Source organism: Corythoichthys intestinalis, chromosome 2 (assembly GCF_030265065.1).
Source record: "Corythoichthys intestinalis isolate RoL2023-P3 chromosome 2, ASM3026506v1, whole genome shotgun sequence".
Lineage (NCBI taxonomy): Eukaryota > Metazoa > Chordata > Actinopteri > Syngnathiformes > Syngnathidae > Corythoichthys > Corythoichthys intestinalis.
Window position 1 is genome coordinate 21,100,001 of NC_080396.1, and position 23,010 is coordinate 21,123,010.

At 38.0% G+C, this 23,010-nt stretch overlaps 1 protein-coding gene across 1 annotated transcript in view; it reads left to right on the forward strand.

Annotated features, from left to right (window-relative positions):
• vwa5b1 (von Willebrand factor A domain containing 5B1) overlaps positions 1-10,023 on the forward strand; it is an 88,964-nt gene extending 78,941 nt beyond the window's left edge. The window contains exons 20-22 of the mRNA XM_057820224.1: positions 987-1,056; positions 1,283-1,406; positions 4,522-10,023. Coding sequence (XP_057676207.1) covers positions 987-1,056; positions 1,283-1,406; positions 4,522-5,037 — 710 coding nt within the window. The 3' untranslated portion in view covers positions 5,038-10,023. The remainder of the gene's footprint in view (positions 1-986; positions 1,057-1,282; positions 1,407-4,521) is intronic.
• Positions 10,024-23,010: the final 12,987 nt, after the last annotated feature.

Below are 23,010 nucleotides of genomic sequence, written 5' to 3' on the forward strand. Positions count from 1 at the left end.
GAACAGCAAAACCCTACCTGAAGGTGAGAGCGCGCGAGATTAGAATTACAGACGTCATGACTTTAACGAGATACTATCGCGTACGTACCTACCTTATTTCGATCCAAAACCTCCATGTCGCATGTATCAATGAATGTCAAGACACAGCTGTGAATGGCCACAGCTGGATTTTTCGGGGATTTTACGGGTGAAACATGGTAATATAACAAGGGTTGCGATGCAGAAATCGCAGACATCAAGGAGTGGTCGAGATTTTCTTTTTCATATATTTACCATTTTAAACTTTTTTTTTTCTTTTCTCAATTTTTCTTTGTTTGGATCATTTTTTTTTTTTTTTTAAATCATCTAACATATCGGGGAAAATGCGACAGTAACAAAAAGAAATACAATTTAGTGATAGTTATGAAGTAGATATCTGTGACTTTTTTACAGACGCCATTTTTTTCATTGTGACGTAATTTGTTTAAAAGTCTAAAATATGCGAGTGAATAATATCTTAAAGTCATTTTTTTTTTTTTAAACAAAATATTAGACATCAATTAATGATTCTAAGCTAAAAACGACAGACATTTCAAATACTAAATAATCATTACTTACCTTGTTTTCATGTCTGGGTTGAAACAAATACGGTTGCGCGACGTCTGTAAACGTGGGGTTTCCAGGGTAAAACGGGCAAATAAAAAATAGTTCGGGGGCTTAATGCGCCATGAATCTGCTATGGCAGCATATAGCCACGCTTGTATGAATGCCAAATGTCCAACATGACGCCAAGTATGTAGATGCCAGATCTTAATTAAATTTTTTTAAATTACCTTAAATGGTCACTTGCTCTATTAAGGGTTAAAATGATTACAATCAGTGCTCATTTTGAAGATTGTGATTGAGTTTGTCGTTTAGCAAAAAGTAATTTCTGCATGTAAAAGTTGCCCATCGTAAGACTGATCCCTCGTCCCCTTTCTCGCTTACATCCCCACGCTCTCTTCCAGGGACTCAAAGGAGTCCGTCGGTGACATCAGACCAGTCTCAGAAATCTGTGGAAAGTCTGTTTTCTGCCAGGTAGGTGTGTGAAATGTCGTTCTCAAGCCTTCATTTTTCCTCCATTTTTGCCTGGCTTGTTGTTTATACCTGGTATTCTATTGGTTTTCTTTAATGTGTGAGGAGTTTGTGTGGTTCTAGGCCTGTTCCATGATGTGAAGTACCTTGAGATAACACCCAGAGTAAATTGGTACCAATATAAATAAAACTGACTTTACTTGACTTGTGGAATGTGTCTCTTGGTCAGGTTGGCACTCAGCAGGACTCGTCTATTGACCAAAGCTGCCAAAGGATTCATGAGCCGATCCCACAGCAGGTCAGGTGATTCCATGGGAGAAAGCGACAATGAGAACAAAGACTACATCCCTCTGGTAGGTAGCAGATATATCCGATCCGAAAATTGACATCCAAAAAGAAGCAGGCATTTGTTGGATTATTATTTAATTATGCTCAGGTTAGCACTATTCAATTTTTTGTTTAATTCTTTTGGATTTAAAAGAAAGACCGCTGTTAAGATATTTAACCTGTAAAATATCAAAGAATAGTCATTAAAATGACTATTGCTTATGTTTTTTCTTGTTCACCCGTTACGGTGCTACTAGTCACCACAAAATCCAATCATTAACATTCACTGTTTATTTGCGCAATTTAATTACTATAGAAAAAAAAAAAAAAGGAAAACATATCTACTAAGGTCCATAACCTGAGTATATTTAAACAACATTATATTAATTTGTTTAGAAATAATAATGTAAACAAAAAAAGAAAATATTTTAAAAGTACAAAAAGAAAATGTTATAAGAGTGTATTTTTCGGACTATAATGCGCACCTAAAATACTTTTAATTTTTCCCAAAATTGACAGTTCACTTTATCCAGAACAGATCCAGGTTTTTATGATGCAAAACAATCTTTTTAACTCATTTCAATCTGGATTTCGGCCACAACACAGCACCGAGACTGTGTTTATCAAAGTCCTAAATGATATACGTCGGAATACCAATGCTACTATTGGATCTCAGTGCCGCATTCGACACGGTTGATCACAACATACTACTCAGCAGATTGGAACAGTGGGTAGGGCTTACTGACACTGTTTTTCAGTGGTTCACATCTTATTTACATAAGGATTTCTTTGTGTCAATCGGAAACCATCAGTCAGAACGAACCAAATTTACGTGTGGAGTCCCTCAAGGGTCAATTCTTGGACCACTCTTATTTAACATCTATATGCTTCCCCTAGCTCAGATTATGAAACAGTATGACATCTCCTATCACACCTATGCAGATGACACACAACTCTACATTTCTGTGTCCCCACATGATTATAGTCCCTTAGTCTCCCTGAGTAAATTCATTCATCAAATCAATGAATGGATGTGCCATAATTTTCTCCAGTTAAATGTGGAAAAGACAGAAGTGATCATTTTTGGCCCAAAAAAGGAAAGGTCAAAGATAAGCAGGCACCTTAGCACAATGTCTCTTACAGTTACAAATCAAATCAGAAACCTCAGCGTAATTATTGACTTAGACCTAAAATTTGATAGCCTTCTAAAGTCCGTCACTAAATCTGCTTATTACCACCTAAAAAATATAGTCAGAATTAAGGGGCTTCTGATTCAACAAGACATGGAAAAACTTATGCATGCATTCATTTTCAGCAGATTGGAATATTGAAACGGTATATTTACAGGTCCTCACAAATACAAGGAAACAGGACCACATTACACCGGTTTTGAAATCGTTACACTGGCTTCCAGTGAGTCAAAGGATAGACTATAAAATACTACTGCTCGTCTACAAAACACTTAACGGCCTTGGACAAAAAATACAAATGCTTGATTTATTAGAATCCTATGAAACATCTAGACCCCTAAGGTCCTCTGGAACCGGTCCCCTATATGTTCCAAGAACAAGAACCAAGCAGGGTGAGGCAGCATTTAGTTATCATGCTCCTCAACCCTGGAACAAGTTACCTGAAGGTCTGAAGTATGCTCAAACTGTTAGCTCCTTTAAATCAGGTCTAAAAACGCTTTTGTTTAGCACTGCATATCCATAACTGTCTATATATTTCATTCTATTTGCTTTCTACTGTAATCTTATCTCCATTGCTGATTTCAATTATTAGCAGTAGTAGTAGTATGTTTTTTTTTTTTTTTTAATTCCATCCGTGATTAAATGCGATTTTTATGTATAATTTTATTTCCTATTTCGATTGTCTTTGTTTTTACGTTCTATTGATTTTAATGTGATTTTTATGATCTTCATGTGATGTAAAGCACTTTGAATTGCCTTGTGTTGAATTGTGCTATATAAATAAATTTGCCTTGCCTTACTTCAACTGCACTTCATGTTGTTCTGTCTAAACTAGCGGTGTCCAAACGTTTTGCAAAGGGGGCCAGATTTGGCGTGGTAAAAATGTGGGGGGGCGACCTTGGCTGACATCCTTTACATAGAACAATATATTTAAGCAAAATTTAGCAAGCCATTCAGTGTGTCACATTTTCTTTATTAATTTTTTAATGAATAATTTCAACAATCTCGCAACTAGCCTTTGCGGCGTTCTCTTTCGACTCTCGGGCTCTTGCGAAATACTACTCTTGTGAAATTGAACAAGCTTCAAGTTGCTTCAATTTCTCGCTGCGTATCTTCCCTGTAATCTTGTCGTACATGTCAGCGTGTCTTGTTTGGTAATATCGCCTCACATTGAAATCTTTAAAAACAGCGACTGTCTCTTTGCAAATGACGCAAGACACAGTTGTTGCGTATTTTATGAAGAAATAGTACAATTTCCACCTATCCTTGAAGCGTCGTCCCTCACAGTCAACTTTTTTTTGTTGATTGTCGCCATTTTAGAAAATTGGAAGTAGAGGGTCACACGAAGTAATGTTGCTTAGCCTGCAACATGAAGCAATTATCAGAAAATCCCAAAATTTGAAAAATAAGGTCCTAATGAAACCTTTTTTTCAAATTTGTGAAAAGAAAAGTCAAAATGAATATGTGTAATAAGCGCTCTAATATCTATAACCCATGCCAAATCATGTTTTTTTCTTATGGAACCAGCAGATGCATGTGTTGACTTGCATGCATAATTATCAAAAAGAAATGTCAAAATTCTAAATTGGTCTGAAAATCATGAAATTTTAGGTGTATCAAATGTGATACATTTGGCAATAAAGGGTTAAAGTGCTGCTGCCTTTTAGTGGGTAAATGAGGAGCAGCATTTAGTGTGTCAGCTACTTCATATGCTGGTTGCAGTACTGCTGACCAATTTATTATTAAATCTGTGTGCGGGCCAGATGTTATTGATTTTATGACAGTGGCTGGGGGCCGGATGAAATTTGACCACGGGGCGCATTTGGCCCCCGGGCCGGACTTTGGACATGTCTGGTCTAAACTGTTCAGAGCAGAAATGATCAAAAATGGCGCCGCACATGTTTCGTTCAGGAAACCTGTCTATTGAAAAATGATATTCGGTACTCCACAGGTATTGCTGCAGCTGGCGTGTGGCGCTTTCCCGCTTGACCCAGCCCTGTGTGACACCATCAACGTCCCCATGGATAAACTCAAGTGGACATCCCCCTTTGCTAGCCACCGAACCAGCCTCGCACACCCTTCCCACTCAAGCAGCCGGCGCGCAGAGAGCACTGAAGATGACTCTGGACTATCGAGTGACACGCAGACAAGTCTGAAAGATTCTTTACCAACCGATCAGGAGACAACCTCTCCTGGCGATGCACAAAGAAGGATGATGGACCCCGAGAGCCTAGTATGGGCGACGGCAGTAGCACTAGCCTGGCTTGAGCACAGCTCCGCCAGCTATTTCATCGAGTGGGAGCTGGTCGCCGCCAAGGCCAGCATGTGGCTGAGTGAACAGGACATCCCAGAAGGCCGTGATGTGGGCTCGGTCAAGGCGGCTGCCAACCAACTCTTTATCATCCTCAGACACTGGGATGAAAACCTTCAGCTGAACATGCTGTGCTATAATCCAAACAGTGTGTGATGGTCATGCAGGTGCCGACGCTTGTCTGTCTGGAGTCATTCAGTGTTGTGAGCAATGTGCATGTTCTTTTGTGTACGTGTCCTCTAAACATATCAGAGTCAGTACGTTTACATGTACAGTGTTGCTCAACTAAGGCATTCTTTTCAACTGCTTGCCGACTATGAATGACTAAACGAGGTTGGCCATTTCCACAACACCAAAATGAAGGATGGCTTGTGGCATTTAGTGAGGAAAGAAAAATAGCAACATCCAACTCAAGTGTGCACATTAAAAAAAAATATGATCATGGTAGCATAATACAGATACGTTGTTTATCACAAGACAATTTTATTGATAAGGCAGACATTATGTCTTGAAATTTATATTTTGTCAATGCATCCTTCAAGGAAAATGGAGTGCCACAAAGCATAACATTTATAGTTTCTGTCAGAGGACTGTTATCACTCTGGATATCAAAGGTCACGTGCTTTTAATGCAATTAACTCTGCATTTCAGATCATTCACTTCCTTTAACCCTTTAAGAGACAGTGGTGACTACAGTGGACAGCTATTCAAAAGTTGTGAATTAGGACCTTTAACCCTTTATATAGCAAATGACTATTTTTGGTCATTTAAAAAAATGAAGAATCTAAATAACCATTATTATTATATACAGTGGTACCTCTACATATGAATTTAATTTGTTTCAGGACCTGGTTTGTAAGTCGAAATGGTCATATGTCGAGTGGGATTTTCTACTGAGAATACGTTATAATTCGATTAATTTGCTCCACAGACCACAAACATACGTTTAATCCTTCATAAATACTGCATGTACAATTAGAAATAGCAGTTACACATAGCAAAACAAAGAAATTATGACTACAAATCATAATAATAATAATTATGTAATGAATTCTGTTCTCACGTGGCTGTTGTGTTTTGCATCCTGTTCTTAAACATATTAACGAAAAGTGAGAGAGGCACAGAAGAGTGGGAGTTTTTTTTACTTTCTCTTTTCATGTTTTGTTGTTGGCATCGGCTACAGCAAACAGTAACCGTGTTGCGTTGCACAACTTCGGAAATAAATAATTAAAAACCTGACGAAGCTGGCGACTTCCTTGCCGATATTACAATTAGGGCTGTCAAAATTATCGCGTTAACGGGCGGTAATTAATTTTTTAAACTAATCACGTTAAAATATTTGACGCAATTAACGCACATGCCCCGCTCAGATTAAAATGACAGCAGTGTAATGTCCACTTGTTATTTGTTTTTTTTATGTTTGGCGCCCTCTGCTGGCGCTTGGGTCCAAATGATTTTATTTTACAATGAGTGAGCATGGTGTAACTATTGACATCAACAATGGCGAGCTACTAGTTTATTTTTTGATTGAAAATTTTACAAATTTTAATAAAACAAAAACATCAAGAGGGGTTTTAATATAAAATTACTATAACTTGTACTAACGTTTATCTTTTAAGAACTACAAGTCTTTCTATCCATGGATCGCTTTAAGAGAATGTTAATAATGTTAATGCCATCTTGTTGATTTATTGTTATAGTAAACAAATACAGTACTTATGTACCGTATGTTGAATGTATATATCCGTCTTGTGTCTTATCTTTCCATTCCAACAACAATTTACAGAAAAATATGGCATATTTTATTGATGGTTTGAATTGCGATTAATTACGATTAATTAATTTTTAAGCTGTAATTAACTCGATTAAAAATTTTAATCGTTTGACAGCCCTAATTACAATAATAATAATTGTCACCTTAACCTATAAAACTGGCGAACAGAAGACAGTTGAGATTGCTGACATTCTACGGCCGTATTGCCGAGCCAGTTCCCGGAAGCGCACAGCACGCTAATATTTTTCCATCATTTCCATCTTCATTTCAATATTAAGCCTCACCTTTTTCCTTTCTTCACCACTTACACTAACATTCTTAGAACCCATGTTGATTTCTCTCACAAGAAAATCCGCCGTGCGTCCATCTTGCGGGAAAACAAACTGAGGCGTCATCATAAATCGTCGTATTTTGAGCACGTCGTCAATTGTAGAGACAAATGACGTGTCAAATTTTACGTCGGATGCCGAAAGGATCGTATGTCAAGGTAGCACTGTATATATTTACATTTTTAAACATTATTTATTCATTGTTGTATTCTTTATATTCTTTTTTAATTTTGAATACATTTATAAATGAATGTTAATAAAACTAAATTATGGAATTAAAATGAATGAAAACAAACACTGATTACCTCCACAAATATCACTCTTAACTACAATTAAAAATCAAGACATTCACTTAACTCTTTGCATGCCATTGATGGTGAGGACTTCAAATTCATTTTAACCAGGAAGTCTGGATACAAATACCCATGTTTCAGTGCCACTGACGGCTCCAGACTTCCAATCCACTTTGAATAGGAGGGGCAAATGAACAAACCTCCAGTCAAAATGGATTGGATGTCTCACACAGTCAGTGGCAGCCAGTGAGTTCAATGTGTGCCAAATAAGCAGAGGTGGGTAGAGTAGCCAAAACTTTTACTCAAGTAAGAGTAGCGTTACTTCAAAATAATATTACTCAAGTAAAAGTAGTTGTCCGAAAAAATGTACTGAAGTGCAAGTAAAAAGTATTTGGTGGAAAGAATACAAGTAATGAGCAACATTGTGAATGACTGCTTATATTTTTGTTGGATTTTTTTTTTTTTTTAAACAATTGTATTTTTTTTCCGAGCTCAGTTATCTATATGGACTGTTGTTATAATGATACTGTACAATAACCCATTACATAACCACATTAGGCCAAAGATATGCGGAGAAAAAAAAAAAAAAAAAAAAAAAAAAAAAATCATTGAATTCTGACCATATTAGGCCAAAGAAATGCAAAAAAAATAAAATAAAATAAAAATTATTGAATTCTGACAAAAGAAAAAAAATTACATAAATGAAGCATTATTCGTCCAAAGAGCATGAGTGCCCTCTGGTGGAGAAATTTGTTCCTAGTTTGAATAGTGAAGAGTTCCTTCATCATTACTATTTTAAAATTAAAAGGATCATATGTCACGTTTTCCGTGATCAGTCGGTGTCAAATAAAACCTGGGAGAGAGGTTAAAATCCTGCTCTTTTCAGTCATATTGAGGGCAGTGCTCTATATTAAATACTTCAAATTTTACGGTGCTTTAAAGACGCCACATGATTGTACATGCTGGCATGAAGATGGAACGGCAAGCTTGTGTCTGATTGGTATAATAGTCATGTGATTATTGTTGCGACGTCTCATTGGTGAAATCGTTAGAGCTACCCTGGTAATACAACAGGCATATCTCTACTCTAGGCATTGCTGGCCGAAAAAAATAAAAATCTACCGGTAATATCTAGAATAAAGAGGAAAAATGTAACGACTCTTGTGAAGCCCAAAGTTGCGGAGTAAGAGTAGCAATTTTTCTTTACAAATCAACTCAAGTAATAGTAAAAGGTAAAGCTTAGTAAAACTTCTCTTTGAGGTACATTTTTCTCAAAAAGTTACTCAAGTAAATGTAAAGGAGTACATGTAACACGTTACTACCCATCTCTGCAAATAAGTATTGAATACAAAATCATATTTTGTGCATGAAATGGTTAAAATAACATTTTTTTTTTTAAAATACAGAAACATTTTGACATTTCTAACAATATTTACAAAAGAGTCCAGCACCAAGAACTATTTCCAAGTTTAACTTGATATGTAGCTAACCGCTAGTATGCTAACACAGACTTTAAGTAGATTAAACTCACCGATTCCCTCTTGTTAGCAGTCGCATTATTAACAGAAAATATGTCATCTGTGGCCATTACAAGTGGACATTATATCAGATGCTGAGCTAAGACAGTACTCTCCAATGTGTTTAACATTACGCACTTGCAGCTGTTCTCAATGCAGTGAGCACTTGAGAACACAAATAGTGTGTTGTGTTCAGGTGCAACTCTAAAAGTGAGGACAATTAATTGTCATGCTTAAAGGTGTCACACAAGGCATTTAAAATGAAGGACCGAGTTTCATATAACAGGACGTACGGCCACCCATAGTCTATCAGCTATTATTGGTAGTGCTTTGCCTTCTTTAGTTCTTTTTGTTACCTTCCTTACCTATCCAATCTATTGTAGGTCTACTATGCCACAGACCATCCAAAAATAGTAATCACGGTGCAATTCATTAGTGTTTCGTTTCATTGGTTTTTGACATTTCAGTACTAATAGTGCATTATTAATAATTGGGGAACAAGTGTCTAAAAACAGTGTAGGCAGAGTGGCTTCATTTAACCATTTCACCCTTAGTAACTGCCTTTATATTTGCCCTGTGACTGACTGGCGACCAGTCTTGGGTGTAGACTGCCTTTCTCCAGAGTTAGCTAGGCTAAGTTCTAGCTTGTCGCAAAACTGAACAGGCTGAGCAGAAACATTTTTCAAAAGATTCTTATTTATACAGACCTGCAAAAATGACTAAATCAATCATAATGTGCATGCTAGATTAGTAGTTGTTTTGAAAAGCTGTGGTTGACTATTTTTTTTTAACCTTGTGAACGCTTGTGCACGTGCATGTTATCATCTCATGTTTTAAATGCTTGTGTTTTCAGAGCTTAACTGCTGTTGTCATGCAAAGAAATGGGAAAATGAGTGCATAGGTAAAAAAAAAAAAAAAAAAAAAAAAAAATTTTACTATTCCAGCATGCAGTTACTCAATGTCTGGTAATTATGAGGACTTAGTCAGGTTTTGGGATGTTTTGTGTTAAATGTTGTATAAAAGGCATTTACGCATTTCGACCTTAGTGACAAATATGAGCTAAATGTTTCTTATGTAGCAAAGCAAGCCAAGTCAAAGACCGGATTTTTTTGATGGCCGCCATTTATCGCAAGAAAAGTGAATGGCATTGATGGGGTTGAAAAAGTATTTCTTTCTAAGAAATTAAGCTGTATTTTATTTTGCATTCTAATATGACAACTATACTGGCATGCGGTAGAAATTTTAGAACAGGGGTGCTCAAATCCAGTCCTCGAGAGCCCCTATCCAGCTTGTTTTCCATTTCTCCCTCCTGCAACACACCTGACTCAAATAATCAGGATCATTATCACGCTCCTGCAGAGCTTGCTGATGAGCTGATCATTTGATTCAGGTGTGTTCCAGGAGGGAGACATGGAAAACAAGCTGAATAGGGGCTCTCGAGGACCGGACTTGGGCACCCCTGTTCTAGAACTACAGCAACAAGTACAAATACAAATTAGCTTTACAGTACTCTGTATTATTATTATTATTATTATTATTTTAAATGTATAATCATACAAATTGATGTACGAACCTACCTACCGACTAAATATGCATACAATCATAATGTTGTTGAAGGTTATACATAATTTATTATTCATATAATTTATTATTCATATGATTTTATTCGAACAAAATAACTTTCAAAACGACAATTACATACTTAAAAAATATCAATTTGCCTGACCTGATTTTAGTAGGTTTCCCAGATATTTCTCACAATGGCAAAATGGGGTGGGGGAAATGGTTCTGCCCACTAAAAGCTAACAATTTTGAATTCATGACAAATGAATGAATGCAAATGGGCCATTCTATGTGAATCCACAAAAAATTCCTGGAACCTCCCCAATTTTTAATGTCAAATTGATTATGAATATCTGTTTTTACCATGAGAAACATTTAATAGGCAATAAAAACAAGTACTGACGGACAAAAAAACAAACTACTTACAGCAAACAGCCCAAGAATGCAAATGCACAGGCATATTTCATAGTACATATAGTAGTACTATATACTGTAAAAGCTTTTATTGGCTTAAAAATTTTATTCCCATTATCATGTGCCCACATGGTCAATCAATAGCGGAAATAGGTAGTCCCGAATGATAATTTTGTCCTGTTGCCATATTTGGAGCCCTCCCATACCCCCACCAAAGGTCTGAGTGCCTTGAAACCCTCTAAATTCAGAGTAGTGTTCTCAAATATAATGATAAATTATGAGAACATATACTTTTAAAGGGAGAATATCTCTAAAAAATAGTACACCTATGTTCATTGGCTGCCATTGACGGTGCTAGACGCCCTATGCATTTTGAGTGGGATAGGGCAAATGAACAATTGCCCACTTTGCCTTGTTCACTCCCAGTCAAAATGGATTGGACGCCTAGCACCGTCGATGGCACTGAAATATTATCATTCACAGCCAGGCTTCCTAGTTTAAATAAACTGGACGTCTATCCTTGTCAGTGGCAGGGAATGGGTAATGAAGATTATGATAGGTCCATAAAACATAAATATAGTATATACATATATATAATATACTGTATAATAATATTAGGTATATACCAAGGGCTTAGGTTAGGTCTCAACATTGGTAGGGACGATATGCGTAACAGCATAGCCTGCATGTACATGTTTTACTCGGGATGGGACATTAATAAGACCAAACAGATCGTGTGGACGGGGGTCAGGGCTACATTTCACACAAATATGAACCTAATTAAATCAGCGGTGCTTATTACATGATTACGGTCGACCAGTTGATTGCAACGCGAGTTTGGGAGGCTCGCGGCATTCAAACAATTTTTTCAACCTTTTTTTTTCTTTTTTAATGTACATAGTTAATTATGATGATGTTGTGTTGTGTGAGCAACATATGAGGTTATGCAGCACCTGTCTCTCTCTAAGCAGCTTCTTGCTCACGTTTTTCTAGTTCTATAGTTTCCAGCAGAGTTCACTACATTTCTAACAGTTTAATTAACGTTAACAGAAGAAAACACAAACAGGAGACTTCTCTCTAAGCAGCTTCCTACTCAAGTTTTGCAGGTTAGCAAGTTCACACAGTTTAATGTTATGCTAACTCTGATGTAGGTCGGACTTTCAGTAGCAAAATTAGTGGTGTTTCCCACCCCCACGAAACAGGCGTCTTTTTAAATTACTCTCAGTGGCTGCTGCTGGCTGAAAAAAATTCTCTTCGAAGGGGGAGGAGGAGGCGGCATGTCGTCGACATGTATTTTTGTCGGCGCTGTGTGAGTGTGAGCGTGGGTGGGTGTGTCGGGGATGGGTCAAGTCATCAGCCAATCAGACGGGGGGGGAAATGGACTGGCACATTCAGCAAGTGAAAAGGGACAAATGTAAGTTTGAACATAATGAAAATCATTCACTTAATAATAGTAGGGTCAATTCTATCCTTTTAACATACAGTGTATTACAAAGGTTAGTACACCCCTCGGATTTCTGCAGATATTTAAGTATATCTTTTCATGGGACATCACTGACAAAATGACAGTTTGACACAATGAAAAGTAGTCTGTGTGCATCTGATGTTATGGAGTTGATTTATTTTCCCCTCAAAATAACTCAAAATATAGCCATTAATATCTAAACACCTGGCAACAAAAGTGAGTACACCGCATAGAAACTACGTACATCCATCCCTAAATGTCGAAATTGAGTACTGCTTGTCATTTTCCCTCCAAAATGTCATGTGACTCATTACAGGAGTGCTGTCAGCATTGCTGCAGAGATGGAACAGGTTGGGGTCAGCCTGTTAGTGCTCAGACCATACGCCGCATTCTACATCAATTCGTACATCAAATTCGTGTGCGTGGCTCTCACCCCAGGAGGAAGCCTCTTCTGAAGACGGTACACAAGAAAGCCCGCAAGCAGTTTGCTGAAGACATGTCAGCAAAGCACATGGATTACTGGAACCATGTCCTATGCTCTGATGAGACGGGCGGGGTTTCTTGTGTACCGTCTTCAGAAGAGGCTTCCTCCTAGGGTGACAGCCATGGATACCAATTTGATGTAGAGTGCGGCGTATGGCCTGAGCACTAACCAGCTGACCACCCACCTCTTCAATCTCTGCAGCAATGCTGACAGCACTCCTGTAATGAGTCAAATGACATTTTGGAGGGAAAATGACAATTTGAGCATCCTGAAAAGTTGGTAGTGTTATGTCCCTTATCGTCCCTATGCAAACCTATGCCCTTGGTATTTACTGTATACATTATATATCTGTACTGACCTTAAAACAAAAGATGAGACCCCCAAATGTGTGACTTCATATAGAATCACCCAAATATTACTTTGCTAGTGGCCCAAAAATTACATTTTACTGAGTCTGAATAAGTTGTGGGCAAACTAAATGATACAGAGCATTTATTCATCAAATGCTGTTTTATCACAAGTGCCTATAATGTGAAGTGTGATTGCGCCTAAACTTATTGTATTCTTTCTTCTTTTTTTTTTTTTTAATTTTTAAAATATGTACTTTATTTCTTGTTTCCTCTTGTGTACTTCGAGGCGTCTTTCAATATTAATTTTGTTCCCTACGGGTCACCGTGTTGCTTTACTCAGGTAACCATTCACCTCGTTTGTGGTTGATTACTTCCCTTGCATGAGCATGGGCTGCCATTTTGTGTCACCCTTGTGATAGTAAAATACGTATTTTATGATAAGCCTTGTCAATGTTAATACAGTGTCATGTAGTACTACTTTTGTGTGTGTTGTAGTTAAAAGTAACGTGTGCCTCTGTGATGGTGCCAAGGTATATTTTGAAGTGAATTTGCTACATGTGCCTTTAAAAAAATGAATGTTGACAGTTGTGCTAATGCTCAGACTGGCTCTACAGGTGCATGTAATGTAAAACATCCAACAATAAATATTTGTGCCTACTGAACTTACTGGTTATTATTGACCTTGTTTAACGAATATGAAAATATTCACAATCATGCAGAGGTGTGTACAGTAGCCAAAGATTTTACTCATGTAAGAGTAGAGTTATTTCAGAAAAATATAAATGTAGTAAAAGTAGTCAAATTTTACTCAGGTACAAGTGAAAAAGTATTCGGTAGAAAGAATACTCAAGAAATGAGTAATTGCTTAAGATTTCTGATTTTCTTTTTTTTACACAACATATTTTTTCTCTGCATGTCAGCTATGTGAAGTGTTAATACTACTACCGTACTATAACCTATTACATGACCTTATTAACCTCCAAAATACCGGATTGGCCCAAATATAAGACGGCCCTGATTATAAGACGACCCCCTTTTTTTCAAGACTCAATTTTAAAAAAAGACTTTTTGAACACCAAATTAATTTTTATACAGAAAATAATTACAGTAAATCCGAAATAAATGATTATAACAATACATTTGAGAGAAAAAACATGTTATTTTGCCTCATTCAAATCTTAATATCTGAACATTTAAATATGTAAACTAAAGTGCAATCACATTCGTAAATGAATGGCTTCTGGTTTTTAAATGTAAATAAACCAATCCATTGTGAAAAAAAAAAGAACAAAATTGCAATAACTGCATTAACCATGAAAGTGAAATCTAACTAACTGCCGTCTTGAAACAAATCTGAATAAGGAAAAACATTGCAATAAAATCATGCAAATGGGTAAAACTTGAGAGTAGCTGAGATCTGTCATGACAGAACATCGCTTCAATGATATTTGGCGCCATCTAGCGTCGTGAATGGGGAAAGTAGCTGAGAACTGTCATGACAGAACATCGCGTCAATGATATCTGGCGCCATCTAGCGTCGTGAATGGGTATAATGTCTAGACCGCAAATATAAGACGACCCCCTTTTTATCAATCTTATTTCAATGCAAAAAACACCGTCTTATATTCGGGCCAATACAGTAGATAAAAATCATTTATTACTGACTAGAAAAATCGACAGAAAACTAACATCGCCTGTCCAAAAGAGCATGAGTGCCCTCTAGTGGGGAAAACATATTTCCTACCATAAATTAAAACAACCATATTTTTGATTTTCCTTGGTATATCGGTGCCAAATAAAAACTTGAGCGAGTTTGAAATCCACGCTTTCGAGTGAGGGTTCACTGCAAACCGCTTCTGAAATGATTTTTTATGGCACTTTAAACACGGCACGTGAGTGAACACGCTGACGTGATCATATGAACTCCGACTGCAAGCTTGTGTGTGTGGTCATGTGCAATGTTCTCTCTTAATTTTTCATGTGTCTGAGCAGACACACAAACTCCCTTAGCACACTGAGAACCACTGTGAGCAACATCAGATGTGTACGCAGCAGTCACACACCAGTATCACAACGTTTGATTTGTATAATGGAGTCATGTAATTATTGTTGCAACGTTTCACTGGTGAAACTGGTAGAGCCAAAGTGCGCATCTCTGGCAAAAATAAAGTCAAATCTAACATGTAAAATATGTCACAAAAATGTAACTACAGTAATGGCCCGATATAAGACGGTGTTTTCTGCATTGAAATAACACTGAAAAAGAGGGGGTCGTCTTATATTCGCGGTCTAGACATTATACCCATTCACGACGCTAGATGGCACCAGATATCATTGAAGCGATGTTCTGTCATGACTAATCTCAGCTACTCTCCCCATTCACGACGCTAGATGGCACCAGATATCATTGAAGCGATGTTCTGTCATGACAGATCTCAGCTACTCTTTTTAGTTTAACCAGTTTGCATTATTTTATTGCAATATTTCCTGATTCAGATTTGTTTCAAGACTACAGTTACAGTTAGACTTCACTTTGACGGTTAATGCAGTTATTGCAATTTTGTTCTTTTATCACAATGGATTGGTTTATTTACATTTCAAAAACCAGAAGCCATTCATTTACGAATGTGATTGCACTTTAGTTTACATATTTAAATGTTCAGATATTAAGATTCGAATGAGGCAAAATAACATGCTTTTTCTCTCAAATATATTGTTAAAATCATTTGTTTCGGATGTACTGCAATTATTTTCTGTATAAAAATCAATTTGGTGTTCAAAAAGTATTTTTTCAAACTTGAGTCTTGAAAAAGAGGGGGTCGTCTTATAATCAGGGCCATCTTATATTCGGGCCAATATGGTAATCTTGTGCGCAGGCGAAATTAGCAGAGGGTTTCGTGTTTCTTCTTCACAAATCTACTCAAGCAAAAGTATAAAGTATGACTTATCTCAAAAAGTTATTCAATAAATGTAATGAAGTAAATGTAATGCGTTAAAGTCTCGGCATTTATGTCCTATTCTGGCAAAATATTAACATACTTTTTCTACATTATATATTTTCACTAGAAAACCCAGCAGAGGCCAATTCGGCCTTTCCCAAAGACAAATACTCCTAATATTCCCAAGCAATGGCCGATTTGGCGTTTCCTTCTATAAAAACCCAGAGGTGGCCCAAATGACCCAAGTGGCTTTGAATTAGCAAGTCGTTGTCTGACAGACAGCAACCATTCATATGCAAATGCAACCACTAGACAGACATTGTGTTAGAATGGGGCCCAAAAGGAGGGGAACACACCACAGTTGCACAATTCATGCACAGGCGGTTTTTGCTATGGGCAATGTGGGCGACCGCCCAGGGCGCAATCTATTTGGGGGCGCACAAGCGCCCTCGAGAAAAAAAAAAAAAGAAAAAAAAATCCTTTAGTTTTCTAGACTAATACCGCTCATCTCCACGTCAAGTTAGTAGAGTGGGCGCTAGGGCGCCCCTTACTATCATGTCAACTGCTGCTGAGAGTCGTGTGTGTCAGAAGAAAAGGCAGGGGGAGACGGGAGGGGGATCAGCTGCTCGCAACTGCAGAGTGAGTGAGCAGGACGAGTCTCACTCACTCTCAGAGGAAAAGCAAGGAGGGGGGCGGGGGATAGACTGACCTCTCATGATCCCAGGCCACACAACACAAACTCCTGCTTCCAAATAAATTGTATTTAATTCATGAAATTAACATAGATATTATTAAATGTATCGGGTTATGACATAACCCAATAAATGTCTTTGTAAAATGTTAAAAAAAAAAAAAAAAAAAAAAAAAAAAAAGAACAACGAATCTGTGCCTGCATCAACGTGTATTTGTTTACGTCACGTCAATCTTGACTCTGGTGGTTGACAGACGGAAAAGGTGATGATGTCGAGTCGAGTCAAGGGTGCTGCATCATGGACAAACGACCAAAAAAACCATCAGGTGCCCAGTTCAGGAAGAGAAGGAAAGAAGAAGAGGAGAAACGTTCAAAAGATAAAGGTATGCAGGTCTCTATGAGTGACGTTAATTGTGCATGTAATGAACCAGTAGCCTATACGCTATGCTATTATCCTCTTGCTAATATGTTGCTACTTAGCCACAGAAGACGACTGTATTGTTAGCTTTGCTGAACAAGCAGCTACCATTTCTCCAGTAGGCTAGTTTGTGTTTACAACACAACAAGTGCAAGTTCACACAGGCTTATTAGTCTGGGAATTTGGTAAACAATAGTACGCCGTGACTGTGGAATTTTTAATGCTATGCGTGGGTCTATGCTAACCTAAATAACATTCATGTCATATACATTGACATGATGTTTTGTAAGCTTTATGTGATATAGCTTTTTGAACAATTTGTAGTGTGTCAATAGGATCAGAATCAGAATCAGAAAAAGCTTTATTGCCAAGTACGGTTTTACACATAAAAGGAATTTGCTGTGGGGATATTGGTGCGTGCGGTCAATAAACTATTAAAAAATTAAAGATATAACAATATAAACTATTAACAAGAGATACAAACTATTAACAAGAGATGTTACAAGATGTTAACAAATGATAATAATTTGTGCATTACAAACGTAACACATACTTGTGTTTGATGTCGGCGGGGGTGGGGTGGGGGTGGGGGGGGTAGTTTGGATGTTGGGGGGGGGGGGGGGGGGGGGGGGTTCGCCCAGGGCGCGAAAGTAGCCAGGAGCGCCACTGAATTCATGTCATAGTTTGTGTCAGTTCAACTCAAGCTACATTTATTTATTTACATTTATTTATGGAGTTTTACGCTTTTTACAAATTTTTAACTCACTTCTCCTATATTCCACACAGAAAAACTGAAAAAATGGCCCAAACGTGTACGTTGTTTTGCAAAAAAGGCATTTTAGAACTGCAATTTGAGTTTAAAGCAGGATCGTGTCTATAGTTTAGAATGACTGGATCAGGTGCATGAAGCATAAATTGTGGTCATTTTGTCTGAAGTTACTACAAGAAAACGTGTGAAAACCTTTGAGTAAAAGGTCCAGTTTGTTCTTCATACTCAATTAAACGGAAATCAATTCACCTCTGTCTGTTCCACAGACTATTGTACTTGTTGTGTGGTACCATTTTTGGGACCCGCAACAACAACACACATTAATAAAATGTGCAAAACCCCATAAATGTAGCTTGACTTGAAATTACACAAACCATCACATGAATAGTACTACTGTTGTGTCTTCCCCTCCATTTGGGGCGCATAACAACACAATGTATGTCTAGTGGTTGCATTTCCATTGAATGGCTGTTGTCTGGCAGACGACTTGCTAACTCAAAAGCATTTGGGTCACCTCTGGGTTTTTTCGGAGGAGATGCCAAATCGGCCATTGCTTGGGACTATAAGGAATACCAGAATTCTCTGGGACTTCAAGTGTTAAAACGGATGAAAGGTAATCTTAGACTAACTGAGCACAAGGACGAAGTAAGCAGACTCACGATCCATATTGTTTGTCTTATTTTTCTTCATGTACACGTGTAAGGTTAAATGAGGTTTGTGTTGCAGTTACCTGTTTTGGTCGCAGGGTGGAAGCAGTGTTTCACAGATTTTGGAATAAGGGGCAAACTGAGGAGAGGGATTTATTTCCCTCATGAGTAAATGAATACAGCATTTAATATTGTAATTGACTTGTAATGGACCTTCAGAAACGTATTCCCCAAACACATGTTTCATGTTTCTCAATTTAGTAACCCAGGGCCATTTGGTCCATTGAAGATTTGATGGGAGGCTTTTGTTTGTACAAATGTACTTTTGGAATGAGACTAATATATTACAATGACATTACAACTGAGACCGCTGTCAAAGAAACAACGACTATCATGCAGTATTTCCCCCCCCAAAAACTTCCTATGCCTGGTGGTACAGAAGCCCACTGGCCACCCACCATGTTTCCGAAAATAAATATTAATAATTTACAGGAATTTTTAACTCAGAGGCTGAAGGATGTTGTGCTGAGTGACCTCTTCAAGTTTTTGAAAAGAAAAACATACTAACCCTGTTCATAGCCAGTGTTGTCACAGATTACTTGAAAAAGTAATTTAATTACTGATTACGCCTCAAAAAGGTAATCTAGTTACTTTACTGATTTCTTCATTATCAAAGTAACTAAGTTACTTTAAAAAGTAATCTATCAGTTACTTTTTACCCATTTTTCTCCCTTTGCCGCCTCAACATAAGAATGACAACAGAAAAATGTCATCACATGTAATTGACTTTACGATGATTGAATTTAAAGGGGAATATCAGAATTTCGCGCCAGCTTAGCCACTCTGGAGCCCTGGAACTAACAAATATCTGACAAACTACTTGGAATTTGTTGAAATCAACTCCACCGACCAATTAAACCCCGCTAACTCTAAGATTAAGCCTAATGTCAAAACTTCTGAATTTTGGGTTATGGTTAACAGCATATCAGAGCCAATGTAAAAACAATGCAAACTGACTGCACAAAATTGCAAAGGTGGTGGCGGGCGTGGATGCGCGTGCATAACCCGGAAGTACTCCTCTCAACGCACACGCGGTCAATTTGGCCACAAAACGTGACGGCAACTAAGCACTTTACACTCAATCAGATTTACAACACATCCCACAGATGCTAGACGAACACATCACCTCACGGCATGAATGTGCAACACGCATATGAAGTAAACAAAGCTTGCCAACTTGGAGCGATGACTGCCCGTCGTTGCTACGGCAAAGCTACGAAACGGCCGCGCATGTAGGGGGTCCAACCTTTTGCTGATACCCTCTAGAATGAAGGAAAAATACTCACCTTCATTCATGGATATCCACAGATCAACATTCCCTCGCAACGTCTCAACACTCGGCTCGAATGTCCACCCGCCTGGCCCACGCCTGCAGTCCCACAACATATGCGACGCGGGACCAAAACAGGAAATAGCTAAGAGGTTGTCATGGTAACACGTACCGGGAACCTTTTATTTTAGCATTTTCTGTTCAAAATGCTCTTTGTATATGACTAGAAAATTCTTCATTCTACATACGTTATGAGGCAATGAAAAAATAGTAACGCAGAGACACTAAGGAAACTAACTTTAATCAGATTACTGGTGTCGAAAAATGAACGCGTTAGATTACTTGTTACTGAAAAAAGTAATCAGATTACAGTAATGCATTACTAACTAACGCGTTACTGACAACACTGTTCATAGACGATAAATTTCACTACTCTGGGAGAGAGCTGGGACAGGTTTGTTCACACATCAACATATAAAATGTCGCCATTGCATTTTCAAGCCTAACATCAGACACGGTTAAAATATGTATACGTTTTTTTTTTTTACTTTATTTTGGTGCACTGTATTAGCCTAGCGGGGTGGGTGGAGGTTTGAGAAAAACTTGAGGCTTAATAAGCAGTAGTGAAGTTTGTGAAGTTTGTGAAGCTTGGACTTTCTATGCTAGCTGGCTATCTGGTTGATGAGCGCCAACCATCCCATATTAGCCAGGACATCCTATATTTGAGCCAAAAGAGGCGCATCTCGAATGTGACGTTGGTTGTCCCGGAGTTCTGAAATTCCTTTCTACCCCGCGAGGTGCCCTATCAATGCCCAGTGCGCTTGCGTATACAGTGTATCACAAAAGTGAGTACACCCCTCGCATTTATGCTATCGCATTTCTATCTTTGAATGGGACAACACTGACAAAATGACTTTGACACAATGAAAAGTAGTCTGTGTGCAGCTTATATAATAGTTAATTTTATTTTCCCCTCAAAATAACTCAAATATAGCCATTAATATCTAAACTCCTGGCAACAAAAGTGAGTACACCACATGGGAACTATGTACATCCCTAAATGTCCAAATTGAGTACTCAAATGTGACTTGTTACAGGAGTGCTGTCAGCATTGCTGCAGAGATTGATGGGGTGGGGGTGTCAGCCTATTAGTGCTCAGACCATACACCGTACTCTACTTCAAATTGGTGTGCATGGCTGTCACTCCAGGAGGAAGCCTCTTCTGAAGACGGTACACAAGAAAGCCCGCAAACAATTTGCTGAAGACATGTCAACAAAGTACATGGATTACTGCAGGGGTGTCCAAACTTTTTGCAAAGGGGGCCAGCTTTGGTGTGGCAAAAATGTGGTGTGCCGACAATGGTTGACGTCCTTTACGTAGAACAATATATTTAAGCAAATTTTAGCAAGCCAATCTGTGTGTCACATTTGCTTTATTATTTTTCTTTAATTGATAATATCAACAATCTCGCAACTAGCCTTTGTGGCGTTCTCTTTCGATTCTCGGGTTCCTGCGAAATACTGCTGCTGTGAAATTAAAACTAGCTTCAAGTTGCTCTAATTTCTCGCTATGTATCTTCCCTGTAATCTTGTCGCACATGTCAGCGTGTCTTGTTTGGTAATATCGCCTCACATTGAACTCTTTAAAAACAGCGACTGTCTCTTTGGAAATAAGGCAGACACAGTTTTTGTGTATTTTGGTGAAGAAATAGTCCAATTTCCACCTATCCCTGAAGCGTCGGCCGTCACAGTCAACTTTCTTTTGTTTTAATTGTCACCATTTTAGAAAACTGGGAGTTAAGGGTCACATGGGGTAATGTTGCTTAGAGTGCTGCTGCCTTTTAGTGGGTAAATGAGTAGCAGCATTTAGTGTGTAAGCTACTTCATATGATGGTAGCAGTACTGCTGACCAATTTATTAAGTCTGTGTGCGGGCCAGACGTTATTGATTTTATGACAGAGGCTGGGGGCCGGATGAAATTTAACCAGGGGCTGCATTTGGCCCTTGGGCCGGACTTTTGACATGCCTGGATTACTGGAACCATGTCCTATGGTCTGATGAGACTGGCGGCCTCTATCATGCCCTCACCATGATAGTAGACAATTCCCCGCACTTTTCTCAGCTTTGCATTGGGGGTAAGTTGAATTACAACAAAAATGAAGTTTTATTTGGGAGGCACCACAAGACATTAGAAAAAAAAAAAATCTAGAATCCTAGATCTGCCCCTGGATAACAGCATCTTTTTGTCTCCCCTTGGCTAGTATAATGTGTTGCTCTCTGATCTTCCTATTTCTAGTATTACTGGCTTACAAATAAATCATTAGTGGATAAAATGGGCTGTACTTCCTCCATTTGGAAATAGATACTGAATCAGCGTATGAATTATTTTTGTTAAATGGTTTTCAATGTGAAATATGTGACAAATTTATACTTGCAGAATAGAGAAGTACACCGGGCAAGCAATCTTAGGACCCAAAATGAGATCTCTCAGACACCCACTGAATAAACATATCGTCTTCAGGATGGAGGATGATGTGCTGAGATCAAACAACATGGCCTTGAGGGAGATTTTTTTGCTCTCTCTGGAGGAAAGGCTGGAGAAAAGAAAGGAGAGTATCTTAGGAGCTCCAGTTTTAGTCTACAGTGTAACAAATGTGGGAGAATTTTCTGGGCATAAACCTATCATTGTGAAGGAGCTACGGTTCCATACCGAGACTATCTTGATTGACTGACTGTCCAAAAGATAAAGCCCAGATTCTGCTCTATATCGTACCAAAAGTATTTTGTCAGGAAATCCCACACGCTCAACTTTGTTGGTATAGTTTGGGGATAGTCTATTCCAAAATTGAGCCGGTGTACAAATTAAGGTAAAGGTACGTGTGAGAAAGCTTTGTAGATTAACCTGGCTGGTCTTTACTGGAGGTGGGTAGAAGTAGCCAAGACTTTTACTCAAGTAAGAGTAGCGTTACTTCAAAATAATATTACTCAAGAACAAGTAAATTTACTCAAGTACAAATAAAAAAGTTTTCATTGAAAAGAATACCCAAGTAATGAGTAAAATTGTGAGTAAAATGCTTAGAATGTCAGATTTTTTTTTATAACAATGTTTTTTTTCTTCTTAGCACCACGTCATCTAGTATATGAAC